Source organism: Trachemys scripta, chromosome 5 (assembly GCF_013100865.1).
Source record: "Trachemys scripta elegans isolate TJP31775 chromosome 5, CAS_Tse_1.0, whole genome shotgun sequence".
Taxonomy (NCBI): domain Eukaryota; kingdom Metazoa; phylum Chordata; order Testudines; family Emydidae; genus Trachemys; species Trachemys scripta.
In genome coordinates, this window is record NC_048302.1 from 77,747,631 (window position 1) to 77,773,502 (window position 25,872).

At 41.8% G+C, this 25,872-nt stretch overlaps 1 protein-coding gene across 3 annotated transcripts in view; it reads right to left on the reverse strand.

Annotated features, from left to right (window-relative positions):
* DCTD (dCMP deaminase) overlaps nt 1-25,345 on the reverse strand; it is a 29,519-nt gene extending 4,174 nt beyond the window's left edge. For 2 of the 3 annotated variants that reach the window (XM_034772363.1, XM_034772364.1), the window contains exons 1-4: nt 25,127-25,345; nt 18,145-18,256; nt 11,932-12,067; nt 2,293-2,409 (exon numbers count right to left, since the gene is read on the reverse strand). In XM_034772363.1, coding sequence (XP_034628254.1) covers nt 2,293-2,409; nt 11,932-12,067; nt 18,145-18,256; nt 25,127-25,167 — 406 coding nt within the window. In that variant the 5' untranslated portion in view covers nt 25,168-25,345. Of the gene's footprint in view, nt 1-2,292; nt 2,410-11,931; nt 12,068-18,144; nt 18,257-22,301; nt 22,369-25,126 lie in introns of all 3 variants that reach the window. The other variant, XM_034772365.1, reaches the window with a different exon arrangement.
* Between the last annotated feature and the right edge of the window lie 527 nt (nt 25,346-25,872).

Below are 25,872 nucleotides of genomic sequence, written 5' to 3' on the forward strand. Positions count from 1 at the left end.
CTGCCCCCAGGCAGCTTCTTACAAGTACCCCACCTTCATCCGAATCAGACTTTTTAACTTTGAAGTCTTTTTATCTGGTAGATCCTAGAATCACCAAACAACATTCACAGCATATGGGACACAAGTTATAGGATCTCTGAAACTAAAATTTGGGTCCTCTTGTCTTTCTAACATATATCTAGATGCACTTATTTGTGAAGCCATTGAATTAGTTCCTTGTTTGTTTTTCTAACAGCCCCAACATAAATCAGATTAATGCATCAAGGAAGAAGTCTTATTACCCAATATAGAATAATTTTCCCTCACTGACCTGGTCACATGCAGGGCTTTGTCTATATGAACACTCAGTTTGCAGGAAGCCTGGCTGCAAATCTATTCCACACTAAACCTGCCATGCACTAAGTAATCTGAGGACCTTGCTGCCATGCACTAAAAGTTCCTTATTGCACTCTAATCTACTCCTGTTTCAAAGCAGGACAGATTAAATCACATTAAGGGACTTTTAGTGCATGGCAGCAGGATCCACACGGACACTTAGTGCCACTGGTATATGGGGTGTTCACTTCTCCCCGGGGAGAATCCACAAATTTTTCCCCAAAGCCAAATTCCATTCTCTGCCCTGCCCCCAAGTGTGCTAGGAGTCCTAGTCCCATTGGGTGGATACCCTGGATTCCATGGTGAGGAGAGGCAGTGGACTGCATCCTTGCTCTCTGGGTTTGCACTCTCTGATGGCTGTGGAGTTCCTCTTTTCCCCCTACGTGTTGGAGTGAGGCAACCAGCGCTTCCTCCCATCTGCCTCAGGTCAATTTACATTTTTATGAATCATTATGCAGTTATAGATGAAGGAACAAATGTCTTTTCCCCCTCCCTCCTGATCTGGTGGGTACCATATGGTTAGCAGCATTCTTTACCAGTCTCAGTGTCCCTTCTCTCAGTGAAGTTTGGATATACAGCACTTTTCACCTGTGACTTAGTTTCACCCACTTCTATTTGTGATCTTGGCTACAGCAATGCTCAGCTCTGTCTCAGTTTCCTTGGTAAGGGTAGGCAGTGAGCTAGCATTCCTAGTCAGAGTCAGGCTTTAGAGAATTTACATGTGGGCCTGTGTGACTGTCATCTACCATGCAGAAATGGATAGAGGTCCTTCACTTTATACACTTGTTCACAGATGCTGCACATGTAGCTTCACCTTAAGAGCCTGTCCCTATTGTCACAAGTAGGTGGAAATTATACTGCCCCCCCCCCTTTCCATCCTAGCCTCTCCATTCACATTTTGGATGACAGCTTCACTCACTCTTATGGCCTGATACCAGTCTTTTGTTTGTACAGGGAAAAGATCAGGATTTTGGCTTAAGCTTACACTATATCATACCCAAGTAATACATCAAAAGGTATATCTTCTAGCATCCCAAACACCAACATTCCCTAACCTTCCTGGGTATCTATAGAAAGATGGACCAAAGGCAGGACGAAGGGTTCTACCTTGGGTATCTTCATCCATATTTTACATCCTCCCTGACTTTGATGAGATTTCACTACATGAGGTCTGACTATAGTTCAGTCAGTCCCGGAATCCCTATACCCTGTAAAATATCTCCCCATTAACTTTCACCTTCTGCTCTCTCAAGAGATAACCCCTTTATAAACACACATTTTGCTAACTCAGAGTTTTAGGAATTTAGACAGGGAGTTTTACAGAACCAAAGTCTACTGCAGTTACACCTAATAATCTGAAAAGAAAAAAAAAAAAGCAAAACATTCAGGCCAGCACACTTGCTGCAGTGGTGTAGATTTATAACAATTGTAATGAAAGATATAATTAAAGTAGGATCATAGAAGTCTTATGACATTTATGAGCAAAGATATTTTAAAATCTTAAGATATCTACCATGTATTACATTCAAATTAAAATGTCATGTATATATACTCCCAACAGACATTGTGTCAGGCAGAAGTTTATTTCTTTTCCCCATACTCTATACTGTGTGTCAGAGCACAGTAAAGTGACAGTAATGATATGCAATGCCTGTGCTGTTCTTTGGCAGCTCCTGGTCTAAGAAGTTGTAAACCTAAATTAAAAACATGCTAAGAATCACAGAGGATGCAATTAGTACTGGAAAAACTTGGCACCACTCAAATGCAAAAACACAAGAAGTATCTTATGAAGTTGATAGTGCAATTAATTTAGATCTAAACAACAGCAATTTAAAATCAAATCAATCTGTTATAAGGTACTGATGAGCAAGCAGTGCTGCAACTCTGACAAATCAAGCTGGCATCGTTGCTCCTTACCTGCCTGGATGATGAGCTTTGCACATTCATTACATGGAAACAAGGCAACATACATGCTGCAACCTTTCACATCAGCTGAGTTTTTGTTCATAATGGCATTCAATTCAGCATGGCACACTGAATTTAAAAAAGTAGAAGAAAAATATTCATAATACTGTTCATTAAAATGAGTCAATCTAAAATTAACTAAGTGTTAAGAGGTAACTGCTTGCATTCTTTCAAAGTCAAATAACCTGACTTGTTCATTATAGAGGGAAAAGAAAAAAATTAAACCAGAAATACCAAGATTAATGAAGGTCAATTGTTCTGACCAGACTGCTGATTAGAAATGAAATCATTAAGCACATTAGCATTGCCACTTCCTAGCACCTATAGTAGGCAATGAAGCTCTAGGGCTGAAACTACTTGGTCTTCAACCACCCTAAGCATGGCAGTATCTCACAGTTTCACAACTCTCTAGAGTATCTAATTGCCAATATAAAACAGCTCATTTATTGTTTACATGCACAGATAGGAACATTCTTATGGCTACACAAGTGCTATGTGCACTCTTAAGAGCAGGAGAATCATGAAGTAAAAACGAGCAGTTCTGTCCTCAGGGTGTCAGAACTGCTCAGCTTTGCTGCATGATTCTCTCACCCTGCGAATACACAAGAGACACTCATAACCATAAGAATGTCCTTATCTTTAATGTTAAGTGAGTATACTGATCATGAAAAGATGCCAGATTTCCTGAATGAAAAAACAAAGTCCTCTATTTCTCTAAAGCACAGATATAGCAAAGGCAGCAGCTTCACTGTACCATTCCACCAACGTGCCTCAGCTCTTCAGAACAGACCACATCTATAGGTCTAAATTCTCATACTGGACACATCAAGAGGGTATTTAATGTCTTTCAAACTGGAGTATATTTCAGTCTCCCTGGACATTCAATCATTTAAGGCCCCTGAGCAGTGCAGGGATGTGTGGCTTGGACTCACCTCCCCTGTCCCCACTCACTCACTGGGAGGCCGCCCGTATTCTCCTTCCGCCCTTCCCTCAATCCCGCACCCAGAGATGACAGTGAGGTTCCGGCTGACAGCCTTAAGGCTGCAGCAGCAGCACAAAAGTAAGTGTGGAAAATTGGGGCTAAGTTTGTGTGAAAAGTGATATTGACACTTTAGTTTTCGGAGACAGGGGATGGCATTTCCCCACCCCCCAAACTGCAAGTTTTGAGCAGGCATCCTGCCGCTACATGCCTGCCAAGGCTTGAAGTATGGGGGGTGGGGAGAAGACAATGCTGCTGCAAAGCGCAGCCCCTGCCAGTGCTGCTTTGCACCTGCCTGAGGCTTGCAGTTGGGGGGGGGGGGGTAACGCTGCCTGTCCCCCCCCAACTACACCTATGTTAAAAAGTGGGGGGCATGGCCCCCAGGCCCCTAGTTCTGGCACTAGTGCCCCCCCCCACACCCTCCTACAATGGTTCCGGCACCCCTGCCTCCATGCCATGGTAAGGCTTCAGATAAGACACTAGAAGGTAAATAGTCTGGTTAATGTGAAATTCAGTAAACCTTAGGGATGAATTTGAGATGTAGGTGCAAAAACACTTTGTCCTTGTGAAAAAACTGTGCCTGTCAGGTCCACTACAAAGGTCCCAAGCTTCCCCCCCCCACCCCTAGTGGAGGTAATTGACTGTCTGGAAGGCAATGTTCACGAATAGGTGAAGAGAACAGGAGGTCAAAGGCTCAAATGGTGGTCTTATAAGCACAGAGAGGCAGAACCCTACAAATCTGCAGATATCTGCTTTATAGGATCTCAAAAAGTGGGAAAGCAGCTGTCTGCAGCTCAAAGCCTAGAAGGCTGCTTCCCCACCTTCCAGATCCTATATTCCCTCTCTGCATGCATACTTACTTTGCAGAAGCAGCTGTCTCCTTCTACAACTGATGTGATATGGCAATGACCTCAGGAGAGGTTTCCTAAATTGCTTGGCTGCTTAAACCACCAGGATAGGAGCATGGGGGATTTTGCTCCCTGTCTTGACCTATGACTGCCGCTTTCTCTGTATACAGGGGAAGAGAGAATATAGGATCTCAAAGGTGGGGAAGCAGCTTCATAGGCTATGAGCTGCAGACAGCTGCTTCCCCACAGTACATATGCCTGCACACAGATGCTCCTCCCAAGATGGAGTGCGGATCACAGGTTGGATACAAGCTGATTCTTGCGGATTTGGATCGGATGCGGATCCACATTTTTGTATCCACGCAGGGCTCTCTATAGAGAGGACAAGGTTCAGCTGCCATGGTTTAGAACGGGAAGGAATGTCCTTATGATATCCTTCAGGAACCTTGCAGTAGTGGAATGGGTAAAGACTGAGCATCCCTCCACACATGGCCTTCTAAAATTCCCCCAACCTCACCAAGATCTTCATCAGAGGCAAGGTCCCCACCGACCAGAACACAAACTCAAACCAGCACCAGACCCTACCAGAACAGCTGCAAAACCTGCATATGTATCTCTGCTACTACAATGATCAATACCCACCCTTCCAACCCACCTTTCAAAATTCATGGGTTCTACAGATGCCTATTACAGCATGTGATGTATATCATCCAATGTATCTAATGCCTCAACTGAAATCAGATAATCACTATGCTCTCAAATTAACTCACACAGGAAAATGATAAGACAAAAACACTATCACCTGTGGGCAAACAATCACTTTGTATCTGACCTCTCAGTACTCATCCACAAAAGGACACCTGCATAAATCCTGCATAACAAGTGAGCCTGGTAACTTAAATTCATAACTCTGCTGGACACTAAAAACCATGGACTCAGAGACCAGGGTTTTATGGCTCATTAGATCAGTTTGTAGACACATCCCACTGCTTGCTAACCCTTAATTGCCCACTTCATTTTAAGTGATCCCCCTCCCACATGTGTTAACCCTTTATGCTTAACAATCTGGCCCAACTTTTATTTAGCTCAGACACACCGATTTCCTTCTTGAAACCCGAAGAGCCTGTGATGCTCACAAGCTTGTACTTTCCAACAGAAGTTGGTCCAATAGATGCTATTACCTCACCTGCCTTGTCTCTCACATACAAATATAATAGACAGCAGACATGTTGTCTGATTTGACCTGAATGTGCATGGACCAGATAGTAAATAGAAATGTTTTGAAAGCCTCGTGGACTGCCCAAAGCTCAAGCAGGTTGATACGCAGCCTGGATTCCCGCAGGAACTTTGGGCTGTCTGGTCATCAAGATGTGCTCCCCGTCCTAGAGTTATATTTATGATGAGTGTCTTTGTAGGTAGTGAAGGAATAAAAAGAACTCTCTCAAATACTTTGAAGTCCCACCAGGTGAAGGATGTCAGCATGTTCTATGGAAGTGAGACCTTCCTGTTCAAGGAGCCCCTGCTCAAAGTGAAGGCCGTGCTGAACCAGACCTGGAGGCACCATAAATGCAGATGTAGGTGATGTGCATGTAGTAGTCATGTGACTGATATTCTGCTCACAACACCTAGAACTGTAAGCCAGTGTATTACCCCAGAGCCTCAGCAAAAGTGAGCTTTGCAGACAATTACACTTTGTGTCAGCTCCTAGCCACACCAAACTCCTTGAGATTCTTCCAGGCCAATGCTTGCTTTGCAGGTAACAATCAGTGTACCCCAGTTCCCCAGATGTCTCCCTGTAGCATCCACTCTCTCTCGCTGGACACTCACAGAAGTTAAGTTTGCAGCCTCCGAAGAGACAGTGCACACACCAGTTTGTTAGTTTAGTTGAGGACTCACACTTATATTGAAGAATAACTGCGCTAAGATGGTTTACAATAAAACTAAGAATAAGTTTATTAACGAGGAACAGAGATTTAAGTAACACTAAGCAAGAGGAAAGAAAGGTATGGTTATAAACAAAACGAATACAAAGAACATTTTCTAGTGACAAACTTAATTTTAGCAAATTACAATCTTTGTCCAATCTTTCTTACATCAAGTTAAGCAGCATCTTTACCCACCCACCCCAGGCTAAGGGATCCAACTTTCAAAGGCTCAGAAAGTGCTGTCCCTTAAGTGACAAATATTTAAAAATTCATATTTGGTCCTCTTGTGTTGCCCAAAGTCCATTGTCTCTGCCTCAAGAGCCAGAAAGGCTTCTTAGGATGCAGTCTCGGTCTCCAGTGTGCTCACTAAGCTGCTACTTGTTAGTTTGATTGCTTTGTTTACTTTATATGTAAATGCACATTCACTGTCCCTGGCTTCACCTTGCTTAATTTACATTGGAGGCACAGGAACACAACGTTCTTTTGTTTAGCACAGGTTGGGTTTATGCACTGCCTCCCAAACACATTTCCAGAATGCATATGTACATTTTTGTACACAGCCCGTACACATTACACCTTTGTCATTCTTTGTGTGGAGGTAGATGTTGCTTGCACTTGCCGGTATGATTGACCTGTGAGCAGAGCAATCATCCAAGTGGGAAATATCAGATGGCCCTGTCTGCAAAGGTACAGTGATGCCACCACCACAAGCATCTTTGTAAAGGCTTCTTTGTAAACTGAGACTGTTAGAGCTACCAATTTTACAATATCCTGTGAGTAAGTTCTTCCCCTCGGCCCACGACAGCAGGGACAGAACATACGCTGAGTTCTCATTACATGGTTATTTCTACTGCTAACGAAGTCTTTGGAGAATATTTTCCAAGCCACTTTTTCAGAATGGAAGCCAACATTGGAACCTTATCTACAGTGTTGAGTATTTGTGAATGCTTTAATAATAATATAATAAATATAATATAATATAATATATATAAATTAAAAAAAGGGAGGGGGGCTAACTTCACTACTCTTTAGTAAGAATATATTTCTTACTAGTATCTTATTGCCTACCATATCACACTTCTACTTCCTTTCACCTTGCACCATATTGTCTCATGTTGAATGTCTGATCTAGTGTTATGATCCAATATTTAACCCAAAGTCTTTCCTACTGTACATCAAACAAAAGAGGCCCTCCTCACACTATTCCTGTTGCTTTCTGCATATCCTCTATCCTGCCATGAAAATATCCTCAATGGACTGTGATGTCAAACTACTCTTCCCACCTAATAATTTTTTTTAGCCCAAACACTGATAATAAGAACCATATGACCATTAATACTGTTATGTTTACTTGCTTAACCAAGAGGTTTGATAACCGATCACTATAAAATTTCACATAGTAAGTAGCAGTCACAAAGGAAATCCAGTGCAAAGTTTGATTTTTCTATGTTACCATGCATTAACAATTACCATTTGAAACAGACACTAAAAAGTGTTTTGAAATATTATGCACTAGAGATGGTACTATATATACACAAAATGCATTATCTTATAAACTTACTATTTAACTCTATTTTATAGAAAAATGAAACACTTGCTTTATTAACAATGTGGTTAGTTGGGCAGTATGAGAGTTTATGAACTATGCGATCCTTATATGTGCCTTATGTGAACATACTGCCAACTTTTGTGGTTTTAAAGCAAGTGTCATATTTGGTGTGTTTCCTGAAAGTCCCAGCTCCTGGAGTTGTGTGAATATGTGACAATCTCAGCTTTCATTAAAATAAAGTAAGTTTCTAGCCCTCCTGGTACTGTAGAAAAGCTTGAAAATGTAACTTGAGTGCACCCTAAAAGTTCAAAGAAAAATCAGAAGGCAAATAAATTCCTAATAAATCATTAGGGGGGAGGGGAGCCACGCACTAACAATTTTGGAATGCTTAAAAGTTGTCAATACAGAAATGTAAATATTAACATCAAATCAGGTTTTACCTTGTCAACTTGTTACTGTGGAAAGGGATCTGGGGATCACAGTGGATCACAAACTAAATGAGTCAACTGTGTAACACTATTGTGCAAAAAAAAAAAAAAAAAAAAAACACACACACAAAAAAACCCACACAAACATCATTCTGAGATGTATTAGTAGGAGTGTTGTAAGCAAGACATGAGAAGCAATTCATCAAACTCTACTCCACAATGATTAGGCCTCAAGTGGAGTATTGTGTCTAGTTCGGGGTGCCACATTTCATGAAAGATGTGGACAAATTAGAGAAAGTCCAGAGAAGAGCACAAAAATGATTATAGGTCTAGAAAACATGACCTATGAGGAATATTGAAAAAATTGGGCTTGTTTAGTTTGTAGAAAAGAACAGTTTTCAAGTACATAAAAGGTTGTTACAAGGAGGAGGGATAAAAATTGTTTTCTTTAACCGCTGAGGATCGGACAAGAAGCAATGGGCTTAAATTGCAGCAAGGGTGGTCTAGGTTGGACATTAGGAAAAACTTCCTAACTATCAGGGTAATTAAGCACTGGAATAAATTGCCTACAGAGGTTTTAGAATCTCCATCATTGGAAATTTTTAAGAGCAAGTTAGACAAATTCCTGTCAGGGATGGTCTAGACAATACTTAGTCCTGCCCTGAATGCAGGAGACTGGACTAGAAGGTCTCGAGGTCCCTTCCAGTCCTATGATTCTATGAAAATAATGAACCCATAACTGTATATATTTTAAAACACTTGCTTAAAATATTTTTCAGAGGTTAGTGTCTGAGGTTATTTACAAAGGGCCCATGCCCTAACAAAATTATAACGCTGATACTTAGAACAAAGACAGTTTGTTTCATTTTTACAAAGCACATACAGTGGAATGAATGTATATTTATGTTTTATACCATGCACATTTTATTAAATCTGAATCTGTAAGTATTTGGAAATAGGTTTGCTCAATTTATTCTTTATATAATGGCTCAAAGGTTTCCTATATTTGCAAGTCTTTTTGTGCAAAATCTCTAATAAGACTGTCTCAGAAATATTTCTAGATTACTGTGGAGACAGAGGACTTCAAGTGAATGAAGCAACAAGCATTAGTAGACATATGCTGATATGAGAAAAATGGAGTACTTTAAGTTTGACGTGAGAGGACAGAGCAAGTCATCAAATCCATACATTTGTCTAACAAAACCAGACGGCATTCAGTTTCAACTCCAATTGAAAGCAAAAGTTTGATCTAATTATGAAGAAACTTCTGCATGTTGTACTGCACATATAGCTTTAGGTTCAGCTTTCAGCAAGCTCTTAATAAATCAACCATTCAAGATTAATAACTCTCTCTCTCTCTCTCTCTCTCACACACACACACAGGCTGAGAGCCCGTATTGGCAAGAGACTAAAGGCTTGAACCAGCAAAGGGCAAAGTGCCTCCCTGTGGGATACTGAACGCCCTCCTCTGGAAGAATGGAGGGCACTCAACAGCTTGCAGTCCCAGGCCCTATTAAACCATTAAATGTTTGTCTGTTTAAAAACATGAATACTGAAAGGAGAGTCATAGTATTCAACTTCAAGAATCACCACAACACATTATCCAGGTACTATGGTGCTCCACCACAATCACTATAGTATCGAGTGCCTTGCAACCTTTAACATATTTATCCGCACACCACCCCTGTCAGATAAAGCAACTACAAGTTATCCCAATTTTACAGAGAGTAAATTAATTTAAGACAGGGTGAAACTCTGGCCCCACCGTAAAGTTTTGCCAGTGATTTCAAAGAGCCCAGATTTCACTGAGAGGGTCACACAAGAAGTATGTGGTAGACCTGGGAACAACCCGGGTCTTCCAAATTCCAATCCAGTATCTCAGCCACAAAACCATCCTTCTTCTTACGTACATATTCTGCATTTCCTTCGAGTCAATGCTGCTGAACTACAGTGTGCATGTAAACAGAAGCCATCTCTCAGTGTATAGACTGTACCACTATACAACCCAGTTCATTTAGTGACACTACAATATAGTGCTAGTGACACCGATATAAGCACTTCCACAATGATGAATTGTAATGTAGCAAGCACTGAGATTTTGTCATATATGAACAAATGAGTCAGGAGGAGCAGCAAGCAGGCAAGGATGAAAGGAGAAAGTTTTAATTCACACACAAACACTGTGGTGATCACCAAAAATAATAAAGGAATGCAGAAAAACAGGACAGTTTAATGAGGTTTTGGAAGCATTTGCAAAGGTTTCCTTGAGTGTAGCAGTATTTTTAATTTAGAGGAATTCCATTCTTGTCTGGTATGTTAGCTGAATTATCAGGATTAAAAAGAAAACCTTAGAAAATAAAGTGATCTACGAATTACAAAAACATATATTTTATGCAGTTTCTCTTAATGACATTTATCGTAGGAAAGTTAATGGGGAATAAAAAGCATTAATGGTGAAATAAAAAGATAAGAATTAGGTCTTTTTAGGCCAATTTTTTATATTATGAGAAAAAAAAATGTTCAGCATAGTCTTTCACTTGTCCTGGAAATATGACTCCATCTTGCAGACTGTGTATTCAACTAGAATATTTAAAAAAAAAAAAAAAAAAACCCACACACCAATAGCATCAAGTATTAATGGTGCTTACTTGCTACAAAAACCAAATATAGTGGAAACATTTCCACATCTCTTTAAGCCCCAAACTATAGCTTTAAAAAAAATCTTAAAAATGATCTTATGTAAAAGATTAAATAAAAGGCAGTTTTTCTTGGAAAGCTTAAACCTCCCCATTGCAGTCCCCATCCTGCCATTGGCTCTGTGCAGATGCAGAAGTCCCCCCACACTAATCTCATTTGCAGGACTGAGACCTTATAAATAGAGCAATAGGTGCCTTACATCTAGTTGCATCCAAGGCAATTGACACTGGCAGAGCTACACTTAAAAAAAAAAAAATGTATGTGTTATACTTCAACAATTTCATAATTTCCAGGGTGAGTAGCCAGAGGAAAAACTAATTCTCCTTGCCAGAGATAAAAGTAGTCAAAACTAAGTCCTACTATTGTAGTGCTTTCATTATACGCAGTACTTTGAGCCCAAGATTGCCCAATACTTCTCTATTTTCAGTTGCTTATAACTTTGGCACACGTTAAATGTTGAGACTGAAATTTTCCACGTCTGCCTCTCAAAAAACTGATTTTTTTGGGGGGGTGGGAAGTGGGGAGAGAGGATTTCAGCCATAACAGTTCAGCTGTTTCAAACAACAAAGTTGGGGAGGGGGAAAATGCCCCCTTACTTAGAGCAGACCCTGAAATTTGGCAGGGTGTGGCCTTTGTGTTAGGGATGTGATTTTTGCTGTCCTGAAAATTCTCCCAAATTGTAAGCCTGTGGGGGGAAAACATGCAGTGGAAAAAATAGTATGTGATGAGGCAATTAAACACTGTAAAGATGAACATGTGAAAAATAGCACCACTTTACACCTACTGTAACCATGTGCTATAATAATGGAAGTTTACTTAACTGGTTTACTAATTTTGACTCAGTAAAGCAATGTGAAAAATTGTTAAGAATCTTAAGTGTTTATTAAAAAACCCCACTGTCAGTGCATTACTAGGAAGTAGTAAAATACAAGATGATGCTGTTTGCCGGTCCTACTGGCTCTGCAGAAAGAGAGAGCTAATAAACACTATTTCTAGAGCTGTAATTTCATGGTGGTATTACCACCTGAATACCTGTTAAAGTCAGCCATGCTGAGGGGAAATGGATCAATATTTACCATGCTGGGACATCATTTGGACTCTTATATTTAAATGATGAGAGTAATTTGCAACACATAGGAAGCCTTGCCTAGAAAGTGTTCCTTACCATAAGGATATTTTGTGTCTAGTTTACTCTGTGCTGTTCTCGTCCAGGGCAGCAAATCATCACTGCAACCGTTAGGCATCCCATTATATCCAATTCCAACAATCTTGTTTTCTGAATTCACAATGCAAGCACCAACCTACATAAAACAGATATTTACTATCATTTATGGCTGTCACATGATTTAAAATAATAATAATAATAAATAATTGCAATTATTCATGAGATTTAAAAAAAAGTCATGATTAATCACAGTTTTAATTGCACTGTTAAACTAATAGAATACCAAGTTTAAATTATAAAATATTTTTGGATGTTTTCCACATTTTCAAATGCATCGATTTCAATTCCAACACAGGATACAATATTATTTTTGATTACAAATATTTACACTGTAAAAAAGAAATACTATTTTTCATCAAAAATAATATTGTATCCTGTGTCAGAATTGAAATCGATATATCTGAAAATGTAGAAAACATCCAAAAATATTTTATAATTTAAATTGGTATTCTATGATTGTTTAGCCATGTGATTAAAACCACAATTCATTGACTTTTTTTAATCTAGTTAATTTGTTTTGCATTAATCATTTGCCTTAACTGCAATTAATTGACAACCCTACTATTATTTAATATACACAACAGGAGTATGCAAGCCACTTTACAGACAAGAAGAGACAAAATCCATAAAACTTACAATTGAAGGGCCCAGTCCTGCAAACCCTTAATCATGTAAGTTTGCAGGCAGAGAGCCTAAGGGACCAGTCCTAATCTGTTATTAATTGGCGTAGTTCTAGCAATTTAGGTCTGGTCTACACACAAATTTGCACCAAAATACTAGACACCTGTTTTAATTCTCACCTTTTATTATATCACTCCAACTGTGTGTACTGGACTTATTTTGGCATAAAAAACTGTCTTATTTTGATTAAGCCTAAATCACTAAATGTACAAATTAAAAACAATGTAGTTATTTCTATGTAAGTTAAATACAGATGAGCTCTTAGATAAGACCAGTTGGGGATTTGGCCCTAAAAAGAACACTTAAGCAGAGTAAGGAGGTCTAGGATACAACAAGCAGCAAGTAACTGAGTAGTGATGATTAGTGGGCATCTTCTCATCTCTGTATTTTTGTTGGGATTTCACTCTCCCATCTTCCTCCTTTTCTCTCAACTGTTCTGTTAACAGCAGGTTGCAGAGAGGACTACGGAAGAAGGCAAAGGATGGGAATACTAGTCAGGAGTCCTGTGCTGAGCAAAAAACCCACGCAACCCAAGAGTAAAATAAGTTGCAGTGCCTCGAAGGGGAGGAGAAGAAACTTCAATTAGATATGGAAACAAATTTGATCTAGCCATCTAAGATCAAATTTTGCTTGTCAAATTATCTCAAAACTGTCTGCACTTAGTCCCATTTTCCCCCCCCTTTCCTTAACTTGTGCATACCCTACAAAGAAGGCCTTGCATTGGGAGAAAAACTGTATGTTGCCAATACCATTTCTAGCTCTTATTCTGTCTGCACCTGTGAGAGCCCTGGCAGACAGGCATTCTGACCCTGAAGGCTTCCACCCAAGCCCCAGTCTTGACTTGCTGGATATCTGACTTGCACGTGCCTGCTATTGAAACCCAGGCTCAGGAGCCATCCAGTGTGAGAGGTCTCTGTTGACAGAATCCCCCAGAAGAAGGTAAGAGAGCTGCAGGAGGGGCTGACTCTTCTGCCTAGCATCTGGGAGTACGATGACTTCATTGACAGAATGCAAGTGGAAACATCTGGGACAGAGGAGGTGAGTGGACTATAGTGGCACCAGAATAGGAAGGAGAACAGGCTACTCTACAGGAAAGAGATTGGCTGCTGGTCACCTCAGACAGTACTCCATCCCCACCCAGGTCCCTGATCCATCTTGGTCAAGAACTGGTATGCAATACCTGCAACAGGTGGTGAGGACCAGATCCAAATGGCTGAGGAGGAAATGTCACCTGTACGTCAAGCAGGGAGGCTCATAGACACAGAGCCAAGAGGAGGCAGCTTAAAATGCTGGTTGTCAGGGACTCCCTTCTGAGAGGAACGGGGGAAAACCATCTGCCAACCTGACATGATGTCCCAGCTGTGCTGTCTGCCTGGAGACCGCATCCGAGAAATACAGAAAGGTTTCTGAGGTTCTTCTTACCATTGCCACATGCTGATGATTCATGTGGGCACTAATGATACTGCCAGTTATGACCTGAGCAGATCAGCAGTGACTACTGTGGGCTCTGGGAGTGAAGGGCATGTGCTGTCATCCATGCTCCCAGTTGAGACTAAGGATCCAGGCAGAGGGACACAAATTCTGGAGATTAATCCATTGCTGTGTAGATGGTATCAACAGGAGGGCTTTGGCTTCCTCAACCACATGATGATCAAGTACATAGGCCAAATTTAGGCTGCTAGGAAAGAGATTGAAATCCAGAACCTCTATGGTAGCATTCTCAGAAATGCTTCCAGTTCCAAGCACAGGGCCAGGTAGGCAGGCAGAGCTTCAGAGTCTCAATGCATAGATGAGACGATGGTGTAGAGAGGAGGGGTTTAAATTTATTAGGAACTGGGGAAACTTTTGGGATGGGGGAGCCTATACAGGAAGGAGGGCTCCACCTAAACCAAAGTGGGTCCAGACTGCTGGCACTTAGTTTAAAAACTGCTCTGCAAGCTTTTTAATGTTAAGAGATGGGGGAAAGTCGATTGCTGCCAGAGGAGCATGTGGATCGGACAGAGAATTCTCTTAGAGGAGAGCCTACTGATAGAGATTCTCTAGGTTTTAGTCAGGAGGAGTGGATGGAAGAGGATAAAGTATGGGCCAGATCAGGCAAGAAACATTCACATAAAAAAGAATCTGACATCAGAAATGGGCAGAGAAATAAACAGTGACAAGTTTTTAAAGTGCTTGTACACAAATGCTAGAAGTCTAAATAATAAGATGGGTGAACTAGAGTGCCTCGTGTTAAAGGAAGATATTGATATAATAGGCATCACAGAAACCTGGTGGAGTGGGGACAATCAATGGGACACAATCATTCCGCGGTACAAAATACATCGGAAAGACAGAACAGGTTGTGTGGGGGGAGTGGCACTATATGAGAAAGAAAACATAGAATCAAATGAAGTAAAAAACCTTAAATGAATCCACATGTTCCATAGAATCTCTATGGATATTAATTCCATGCTCTAATAAGAATATAACAGTAGGGATCTATTATCGACCACCTGACCAGGACAGCGATAGTGGCCATGAAATGCTAAGGGAGATTAGAGAAGCTAACAAAATAAAGAACTCAATAATAGTGGGGGATTTCAATTATCCCTATACTGACTGGGTACATGTCACCTTGGGACGAAATGCACAGACAAAATTTCTCGTTACTTTAAATGACTGCTTCTTGGAGCAGATGGGACAGGAACCCACAAGGGGAAAGGCAATTCTTGATTTAGTCCTGAGTGGAGCGCAGGATCTGGTCCAAGAGGTAACTATAACAGGACCGCTTGGAAATAGTGACCATAATATAACAGCATTTAATATTCCTATGGTGGGAAAAACACCTCAACAGCCCAACACTGTGGCATTTAATTTCAGAAAGGGGAACTATGCAAAAATGAGGAGGTTAGTTAAACAAATTAAAAGATACAGTGGCTAGAGTGAAATCCCTGCAAGCTGCATGGACACTTATCAAAGACACCATAATAGAGGCCCAACTTAAAATGTATACCCCAAATTAAAAAACACAGTAAAAGTACTAAAAAAGAGCCACCGTGGCTTAACAACCATGTTAAAGAAGCAGTGAGAGATAAAAAGGCATCTTTTTAAAAGTGGAAGTCAAATCCTAGTGAGGTAAATAGAAAAGAGCATAAACACTGCCAATTAAATGTAAAAATGTAATAAGAAAAGCCAAAAAGGAGTTTGAAGAACAGTTAGCCAAAAACTCAAAAGGTAATAACAAAATGTTTAAGTACATCAGAAGCAGGAAGCCTGCTAAACAACCAGTGGGGCCCCTGGACGATCAAGATACAAAAGGAGCACTTGGAGATGATAAAGTCATTGTGGAGAAACTAAATGAATTCTTTGCTTCAGTCTTCACAGCTGAGGATGTTAGTAGAGTAACCAGACAGCAAATGTGAAAAAAAAAAATTGGGACAGGATGGGGGGGGTGTAATAGGCACCTATATAATTGAGTCCCAAATATCAGGACTGTCCCTATAAAATTGGGACATCTGGTCACCCTAGATGTTAGGGAGATTCCCAAACCCGAGCCATCCTTTGTAGGTGACAAATCTGAGGAATCGTCACAGACTGAAGTGTCACTAGAGGAGGTTTTGGAATTAATTAATAAACTTAACAGTAACAAGTCACCAGGACCAGATGGCATTCACCCAAGGGTTCTGAAAGAACTCAAATGTGAAATTGTGGAACTATTAACTATGATTTGCAACCTGTCCTTTAAATCAGCTTCTGTACCCAATGACTCGAAGATAGCTAATGTAATGCCAATATTTTAAAAAGAGGTGATCCCAGCAATTACAAACCGGTAAGTCAGTACCAGGCAAATTAGTTGAAACAATAGTAAAGAATAAAATTGTCAGATACATAGAAGAACATAAATTGTTGGGCAAAAGTCAACATGGTTTCTGTAAAGCAAAATCCTGTCTTACTAATCTATTAGAGTTCTTTGAAGGGGTCAACAAACATGTGGACAAGGGGGATCCAGTGGACATTGTGTAGTTAGATTTCCAGAAAGCCTTTGATAAGGTCCTCACCAAAGGCTCTTACGTAAATTAAGTTGTCATGGGATAAGAGGGAAGATCCTTTCATGGACTGAGAACTAGTTAAAAGACCGGGAACAAAGGGTAGAATAAATGGTAGATTTTCAGAATGGAGAGGGGTAACTAGTGGTGTTCCCTAAGGGTCAGTCCTAGGACCAATCCTATTCAACTTATTCATAAATGATCTGGAGAAAAGGGTAAAAAGTGAGGTGGCAAAGTTTGCAGATGATACTAAACTGCTCAAGATAGTTAAGACCAAAGCAGACTGTGAAGAACTTCAAAAAGATCTCACAAAACTAAGTGATTGGGCAACAAAATGGCAAATGAAATTTAACATGGATAAATGTAAAGTAATGCACATTGGAAAAAATAACCCCAACTATACATACAATATGATGGGAGCTAAATTTAGCTACAACAAGTCAGGAAAGATCTTGGAATCATCATGGATAGTTCTCTGAAGATGTCCACGCAGTGTGCAGCAGCAGCCAAAAAAGCAAACAGGATGCTAGGAATCATTAGAAAAGGGATAGAGAATAAGACTGAGAATATCTTATTGTCCTTATATAAACCCATGGTACCCCCACATCTTGAATACTGCGTACAGATGTGGTCTCCTCATTTCAAAAAAGATATACTGGCATTAGAAAAGGTTCAGAGGGGTTTGGAACGGGTCCCATATGAGGAGAGATTAAAGAGGCTAGGACTTTTCAGATTGGAAAAAAGGAGACTAAGGGGGGAATATGATAGAGGTATATAAAATCCTGAGTGATGTGGAGAAAGTGAATTAGGAAAAGGTATTTACTTGTTTCATTAATACAAGAACTAGGGGCCACCAAATGAAATTAATAGGCAGCAGGTTTAAAACAAATAAAAGGAAGTTCTTCTTCACACAGCGCACAGTCAACCTGTGGAACTCCTTGCCTGAGGACATTGAAGGCTAGGACTATAACAGGGTTTAAAAGAGAACTGGATAAATTCATGGAGGTTAAGTCCATTAATGGCTATTAGCCAGGATGGGTAAGGAATGGTGTCCCTAGCCTCTGTTTGTCAGAGGATGGAGATGGTTAGCAGGAGAGAGATCACTTGATCGTTACCTGTTAGGTTCACTCCCTCTGAGACACCTGGCATTGGTCACTGTCAGTGACAGGATACTGGGCTGGATGGAGCTTTGGTTTGACCCGGTATGGCCATTCTTATGTTCACTTATGTTCTTATGTTCACATAGTAACATAAGTAATTAAAGAGCTATATCGGAGGTCAAACCCATGAACAAAATTCCTGTAGCAAAAGCGCCTACTGTGCTGCAACTTGGGTAGCTCTATATTGAAATAACTTCTAATGAAAATCCACTATATATAAAACTGGGTGTGTGACACACAGTGCAATACAACCTATATTACATTACTCCTGCATGCTGCTTTCTTACCTGAGAATTTGGATCCTTGCTTCTTTGTGCTGATAAGAAGGCTACTGCCATAAAATATTCAGGCCATTCCAAATAGTCCTCCCGTTTTTTACAGAGCATTTCACTGCCAAACCTATAAAATCAAATAGAACAGGCAGTCAATAAAGAAGCTATAGCTTGCATTTCCTAATTTTTATTTATTTTTAAAGAGATAAAGTAAAGCCCCTTTATCGCTTGCTTTCAAAACACACTGGGGACCAGATTCCTGGTTACACTGATATAAAATCCAGTCGAGTTACTCTGGATTTACACCATTGTAGACAGCAGCAGAATCTGTCCCTGAATGTTATGGATTCATATCAGAAGTTTAATGGTAAATCATATCAGTGTTTTGCCCTGAACCTATAAGCAACACTTCCCTTCAAACAAAAGAGGCCAAAAGGCGATCATAAATTGCAGCTTTCGATGAAATAATTCAGTCTTTGAATAGCTCTATGCCAGGTATTATCTATCCCTCAAAGATAACCACCTGCATATTTCTCAGAAAAGGTATGTCCCCTGTTCCTATATTACCAAACTCTTTTCACTCAGGCAATGTAATCTCTTATGCCCGTTGTTCTAATTGCAAACATCTGATTCAGGCTATTTGTTATGGCCAATAATAAAAACTAGTAAGCAGACTTGTGTTTGGAATCGCTTTTTGTGGTTAAACCTCTCTCTTGGTGCCACTATGGCCATGAGTTGCCTTCACTTACAACACCTACAAGCAATATTCCTGATGTGTACTATCAGGCTACAAGTGGTTCAAATGGCCTCATCATGCATCTGCTGCAGAACAAACCTGCCACACACACAAGCAGCTACAAACTGCCAGTCCTCCCTCCCCCCATCTTGTTCCCTATCATACGAGTCAACAGATCTCATCAAGCATAAACAGGTAAATAGGGCTTTAAACAATGCATTTAGGATGGTAGGAGCATGTGTCCAGCTTTAAAGTGAGGCTTCCAGCCTCTTCCCTAAACTGGGAGGGGAGAAAAGAGTTTCATGCATCAAGTTATGTTGAGGTTAAAGAACGACAACAAAAAAATATAGAAAGAGAACTGATCTGCATAACCCAACTCACCCCACCACACAGAGACTATTATCTACCAAGGCATTTACTCACTGTTCACCACCACAATATACAAGCACCGAAGCAGGTATAGTAGCAACAGTTGCCAACTCTTCCATCTCAAGCAGGAGACTCCTGCAATATATCTCCAAACTCTTACATAATAATTTGTTTTTAAAAAATCAAGAGTAAAAAGTCTTGCTCAGGTACAGGCCCTTTAAAGGTGACCTGCAAAAAACTGAAAGGAGCAAAATGAATTTGTGCTCCTTTTTCCACACCCTTTTTTATCATATAAATAAAGGCAGCTTGAAAGGTAGTAGTTTTTTCCCCTGCTTGCTTTTTAATTTAATATATAAAAATCTTGTCTTCCCTATGTTTTGCTGAAGGAGTGTTGGGAAGACTGGAGAACTGTACTGAGTACTTCCATATCCCACAGTTGAAGGAGTGGGTGCAAGAAACCTCTCACAAAAATATTTTTTCTTGGCTGTAATGTATTTGAGTTAAGCAGAAACGTCAAAATAGAAAAAGTTTGAATCTACAAACTGACCATAAACTCTTCCTTTCCCAACTGCACTTAAAAAAACAAAAACAAAAAAGCAAAAACAAAAAACCCCATCAGTTCTCCAGTCATCCACAGGGTATCCTATATAAACATGGTAGATAACCACAGGTGAAAGCAAGCCGGTGCAGTCCGGCTTCCGCGGCGGGGATTTAAAGGGCTCTGGGCTCCGGCGACCGGGCTGGGGACAGATTTAAAGGGTTCAGAGCTCCCGCGGCTGCGGGGAGCCCAGAGCCCTTTAAATCCCGCCCGCGGCTCCGGCGTTCGAGCTGGGGCCGGGATTTAAAAGGCTCAAAGCTCCCCGTAGCGGCAGGAACTCCAGGCCCTTTAAATCCCGGTCCCAGCCCGGCAAGGCTCGGGGCTTCTCTCAGCCACAGGAGCTCTGGGCGCTTTAAATCCCACCTGCAGCTCCAGCCCTTTAATTTGCCCCTGAGCCCCGGGGGCTCCCAGCCACCTCTGCAGCTGGGAGCCCCGGGTTGATTTAAGGGCCCTGGGGCTCCCAGCCACAGCCAGTGCCCCAGGGCCTTTAAATCTTGAGAGGCCCCACCTCTTCCGTATGAGGCCCCGCCCCCTCAGGACTCTGGCAGTACCTGTAAGTCCTTTAAGTTACTTTCACCCCTGTAGATAACCTGTAAAAACATATAGGAACAAAGTTCTTTTCTTTTTTTAATCTAGAGTTGCTGTTACTAAGGATCCCAGTTAAAAATATCAGAAAGACAGGAAGAGAAGAAAGTTGTGAAATAGTGTCCACTCTAGTAAAAAGCTCCAAGACAATGGAGAATGCCCTGCGAGAGGGGACCTCAGAGGCACTTTTCAGCAGCTGGTGGCCTCCCATCAGACAGCAGGACACCTCCCAGCAATGCAGAATCAGGAGCCCTCTGCATACAAAGATACATTAGGAAGGAGATTTAACTGCAAGGATTTTTCCTATGTTATTTTGTTCTAAAAGTTGGATGGGGAAGCAGTCTAGATGCTAGTAGTACCACTATTAAAAATACAGGTTGTGAACGTGGAAATTCGACTCTCTCTTGATAGGGGAAATTTTCATCCTCTATTCCTGGTGACAGAAAAGTTTGTTATGCTGGACAGGCAAAACATATCAGTCATCCTTCTATCCTAAATATGCAGCACAAGTAAAGGATTCTGCCAGCACTGGCCTGAGGACTTTCCTACTGCCCTATAAGGAAGGAACAATTCTTGGTGAAGGATGACAGTGTGATAGAAAAAGGAAAAACTAGAAACCTGTCATGAAATCCCAATACTCACACACCATCACAGCCTCAGGGTAGGCAAGCTGTGACAATCTGAATGAATTAATTTCAACAGATTTGAGTGAGACTAGTGTCTCATTGAAACACACAGGGAAAAAAAAAAGGGGGGGGGGGAATCACAAATGGAAGAGACTTTAAAAGCTACCTTCCTTAAAAATCAATCCAAATTGAGCAAGATTCACAGTAAAAATTTTGGGGATGTATAACTGATGTTGGAAATGGCATACATTACACATAATGTGGAGCTAAATAAAAATTCTGGATGAAGCCCTCCAAATAGCTAATGTTATATTGAATAGAGGGAAAGAGGAACATTTTTTCCTGCAATCTCTATTGCTAAACTATTTCCTGGAAATCATATTTACATATAACAAAGGACCAAGTTATTACATTTATTCTTCTTGTGTGCCAAACTCTACATAACACATAACTGGAAATACTCCAAGGTACCAACTTTGCATGAATGGATTAGAGAAGTGACATACTACAAGATCAATGAAAGGCTTGTACAGAAAGAAAGAGCTCTACAGTTCTGGTTTGTTTGTTTGTTTTTTAATGGCACTTATGGACAGACTTATGACTAACAATAACAACTTTCGCCAGATTCTCCACTCCCTGCACCTTGTGCACCTATTTACACCAGCACAGAATGGGATAAAATGCTACTGTTCTGATTTAGTAACATCCAAGCTAGGAGTGCAGTCAAGTGCACACAAGAGAGGAGCGTGAAGATTAAGGAGGAGATAAACTGGTGGAGAGGCATGTAAATTTAGCATATTGTAGCAAGTTGCCATTCTTAACCCCCAATCTGTGAAACCTGGAACTATACGATTAGAAATTACCACAGAAAATTTTCAGATATCTACCACATATTTTCATCAGGCTGAACATTGTGATGTGTTCCAAGGCTCTGTGAATTTAACTGATAAAAATATTGGGACGATAATTCCCACAAAATGAAAGCTGAGAGCAAAGTAGGACATTTACAACTATTATGCTTACTTCTGCTCAAAAGATCCCTGATGAAAGAGATGTCTCTTCAGCAAATTACAGAACTACTGGCAAGGTGTAGGCCACACTGTGCAAAATGATATATTGAAAGCAGCACGAGATAAAGAGAAACTGAAATGTAAAGAATAATGTTTTTTTCCCCCCCCCCCCCAAATTACCCCTCCAGCCTGGCTAAAAACATCACCAAGTTATTCTTCAGTTAAAAAAAAAGTGTAAGGCATCTCACCAGCCTTTTTTTAAGTCCAGATAGCCTTCAAGTTAGTTATGGCAACACACATACAGTTCCAGAACACCTGAAAATGCAACAATTGCTTTTAGCAAAAGAGTTCACTAAAGAAATTATGGAAGATTTAGCGGAGAATCCTGAAATAGACTATGACCCTGTCTCTGCTCTCAAACCAGAGTAAATTGAGGTCAATGGAGTTGTAAAGTACAGTCTGAGGAAAATTGGGCCCTAGGTCCCTAGCCTTATTATTCATATTTGTAGTTTTTTCCTCTATTTTCACTGTCTGACCTATATACATGTTACAGCCACATCTGAATTAGGGTTTATATAACATTAAGTCTGTTCCTGGAAATCAATATTCAATTGACAGGATTTGAGTATTTATTCAGGAATTGGAGTCTTGGGTGATGCTCCACCTCCCAGAGAGGCACAAGGAACATGTGGACTTGACCTCTAGCTATTAACTTCCCTCCCAACACCCCTAATTGTTTTATTTATAGCTGCTAGTCAACAAAATTAGTTGATTCCTTTACTTTAATTAGATTGTCTTCCCTCCCCCATATGGTTATTGAGGGGTGATACTTAAATATATATAAATATCTATTTTCCAGCAAAGAATAAAGAGTATTTCTTACAATTGCATGTTACCCCCCACATAGAAGATTGGCTATAATCAAAATCTTTACAGAAGATACTGTTTATGTTTACAATTTCCAAGCATTTTGGCAATAATCAGTCCCTCTTGAGGACTCTGTAAGAGTGAATGTTTCCACAATTCACACAATATTTTGCATTCACAGAATCATTTTGGGAATTTAATTATTTTTGTATTCTTTATGCCAGTCTCTGTTTTGGGGCATACTGAATCTGGGGTGCTTTTTCTTGGATCAGGATCTGTAGCTCCAGGATTGTGGGAAATGCTTTACTGTGTAGAGGACTCAGGACCCATTCCTCTAAGGCTATGTCCTCACTACGGTGGGTGTGGGGGGGTGTCGATTTAGACACGCAAATTCAGTTACGCGAATAGCATAGCTGAATTTGACGTATCGGAGGCGACTTTCCCCACTGTGAGGACAGCGGCAAATCGACCTCCGCGGCTCCCCCGTCAACAGCGCTTACTCCTACCTCCGCTGGTGGAGTAGAAGCGTCGATTCGGGGATCCATTGTCGCGTCCCGATGAGACGCGATAATTCGATCCCCGAGAGATCGATTTCTACCCGCCAATTCAGGCGGGTAGTGTAGACCTGCCCTAAGTGACTCCATGGTCTACTGGCATGGCACTCTCACAAAGTCCCAGTGACTTCAATAAAGTTCCACCTGCTTGGAGTCAATTACAGGACCAGGGCTTAAATCCACAAGAGAGCCAACATACAATCACAGTGGCAAGTTTGTGCCAGTTCTCAAAATGATTACTTGTGATAAGTAACCCCAGAATCCTCCAATCTTTACATGAAACTTGGAATTGTTGCCATAATACAGCGGGCATAGATGGACAAGACCATATATACATTCTGTCCCAACCTATCCCATTTATAGCGTGCAACCATTTTAGCATACAGGGATTTAAAACAAAACAGAACTGCAAACAATTATGATATAATCAAGATATATTAATACCTGTTTTTCAATGGGTTTTGAAGTTTTTAGAGTGTCTAGAAGATAACCAGTGATGGTAAAGTTACTTTTACATTACACATTTAATCTCAATAAGCTTTGCAAATTATTTAGTATCATACAAACAGCTACACTGATCTGCTGCCACATCTTGGGTTGAGAAGCAGCAATTAATTAGCACACTGCAGGAAGGGTCTGTGCATGGAAATTTTGGCCAAGTGCACAGGGGCAAATACCAACTATCAGGAAACATGCCAAGAGGAGTGTAGTATACATGAAGAGTAAAGGCCTTTTTAAAGATATTTTCAGAAAGATATATCTGGATGTAAACATCAAAGAGACAGATTATTTAGTGGAACGAAGTAGCATATAACCAGGAATAACTAGATATAAGTGAGAGGGGAAATTTGGACTAAATAACAGAAAAAGCTTCCAGACAGTAAAATCTAACAGGTTGTGGAATAGACTCAAGGGAAAAAGCAGAAGCCCTCTCATGTGGGAAGATTTTAAATCAGATTTGGCAAAGAAAGTCTAATAAATGTAAACTCAAGAACAATCTCGCACTGGCAATACATTTGAACTCAATTTATTTCATTTGGAAGGACTCTACTGACACTTAGGATTTGAACCAGAGGCCTAAGACACTAACCCACCCCTGCCTGCTAGTGGGTAGCTCTTACCTAGACCCTAGGGCAACGGGCACGTTATAAACCCTTCCAGCACAGCCTCACTCCTAATGCCCAGAGTGGCTGTTATTTGAAGGGGCCTGCGGCACGACTTTCACATCATGAGCCCGTGGTACTGTGCGCTGCCCCATCCACGATGCCAGCCCCAATGTGCCCTCATTGTCCTCCTTCCCATCCCATCCCATCCACCCCCGGCCCAGGGGGCATCCAGCAGCTGGCTGAGCCCCCACCCTGCCCTCACTCACTCCCCACGGAAAAACCCTACTTCTGTGGATTCCCTCCCTGCATCGAGGGAGAGCAGCAATTAGCCGCGCGCCCCGCCCCGCCGCGCCGCTGTAACCCGGCAGGGGCAGGGGCTGCGCCTCAGGCAGGGCAGCAAAGCACGGGCAGGGCAGGAGCGCACCCAGGGCCAGGAGGGTGCCTGAGGCCACGGGAACCAGGGTGACTCCCAACAGCGCCCCGAGACACGCGGCCGGAGCCGATTCCCCCCTCCGGGATGGAGCGCGGGGCGGCCGCTGGCTGTACCCATTGAGCTGGCCGCAGGGGCTGGGCTGATCGCCGTTCATCTCGCTAACACCGACTCCGCCGCTGCTGCCCGCAGGCCCACGCTGTGCCCGTGCTCTTTGGCGCCAAAGCAGGAGAGGGCGGAGCCGCTGTGCCCCGCCCCTGCCGCGTGACCGCGCCCAACCGTTCGCCTTGGGGCGCGCGTGGGGCTCTGGCAGAGGCCGGTGGCTGGGCTGGGAGGGGAGCGCAGGGCAGAGCCTGGGGACTTCAACTCCCAGCATGCCATGCCCCATCTCGGCGAGGCGGCCCGGGCAGCATGGCATGCTGGGAGCCGTAGTCCCACGGGGTTGGGGCCGTGCAGCCGCTGCTCCCGGTCACTGCTGTTCAGCACAGGAGGCCGCGAAGGCAGAATTGGTCCCCGGGCCTCCGCTGGTGGCAGCATGTCCGCGTGGTCCCCTGCCCCGGACCGAGTGCCAGCAGCCCCCTGCGGGTAAACGCTTATGAAGTCACCTCCCCCCCCCTTAATAGTAGCGTACGATTAAAATATCTTGTCTGCCCTTCAGTGCCCATAGCTCTGCTCACCACAAAAGCCACGGGAGCGGCGGAGGGCAGACTTTGGACAGCCATGCGCAGCCTGCAGACATCCCTCGTTCCCAGGGACATCTCGGATTTGAATCCCAGAGTCAGCTGTGTTTCCCACAAACCGGGCCACTCTCGCCTCTGTGGCTGGAAATTATTTACATCAGGAGTAAGGTACCATGGATGGA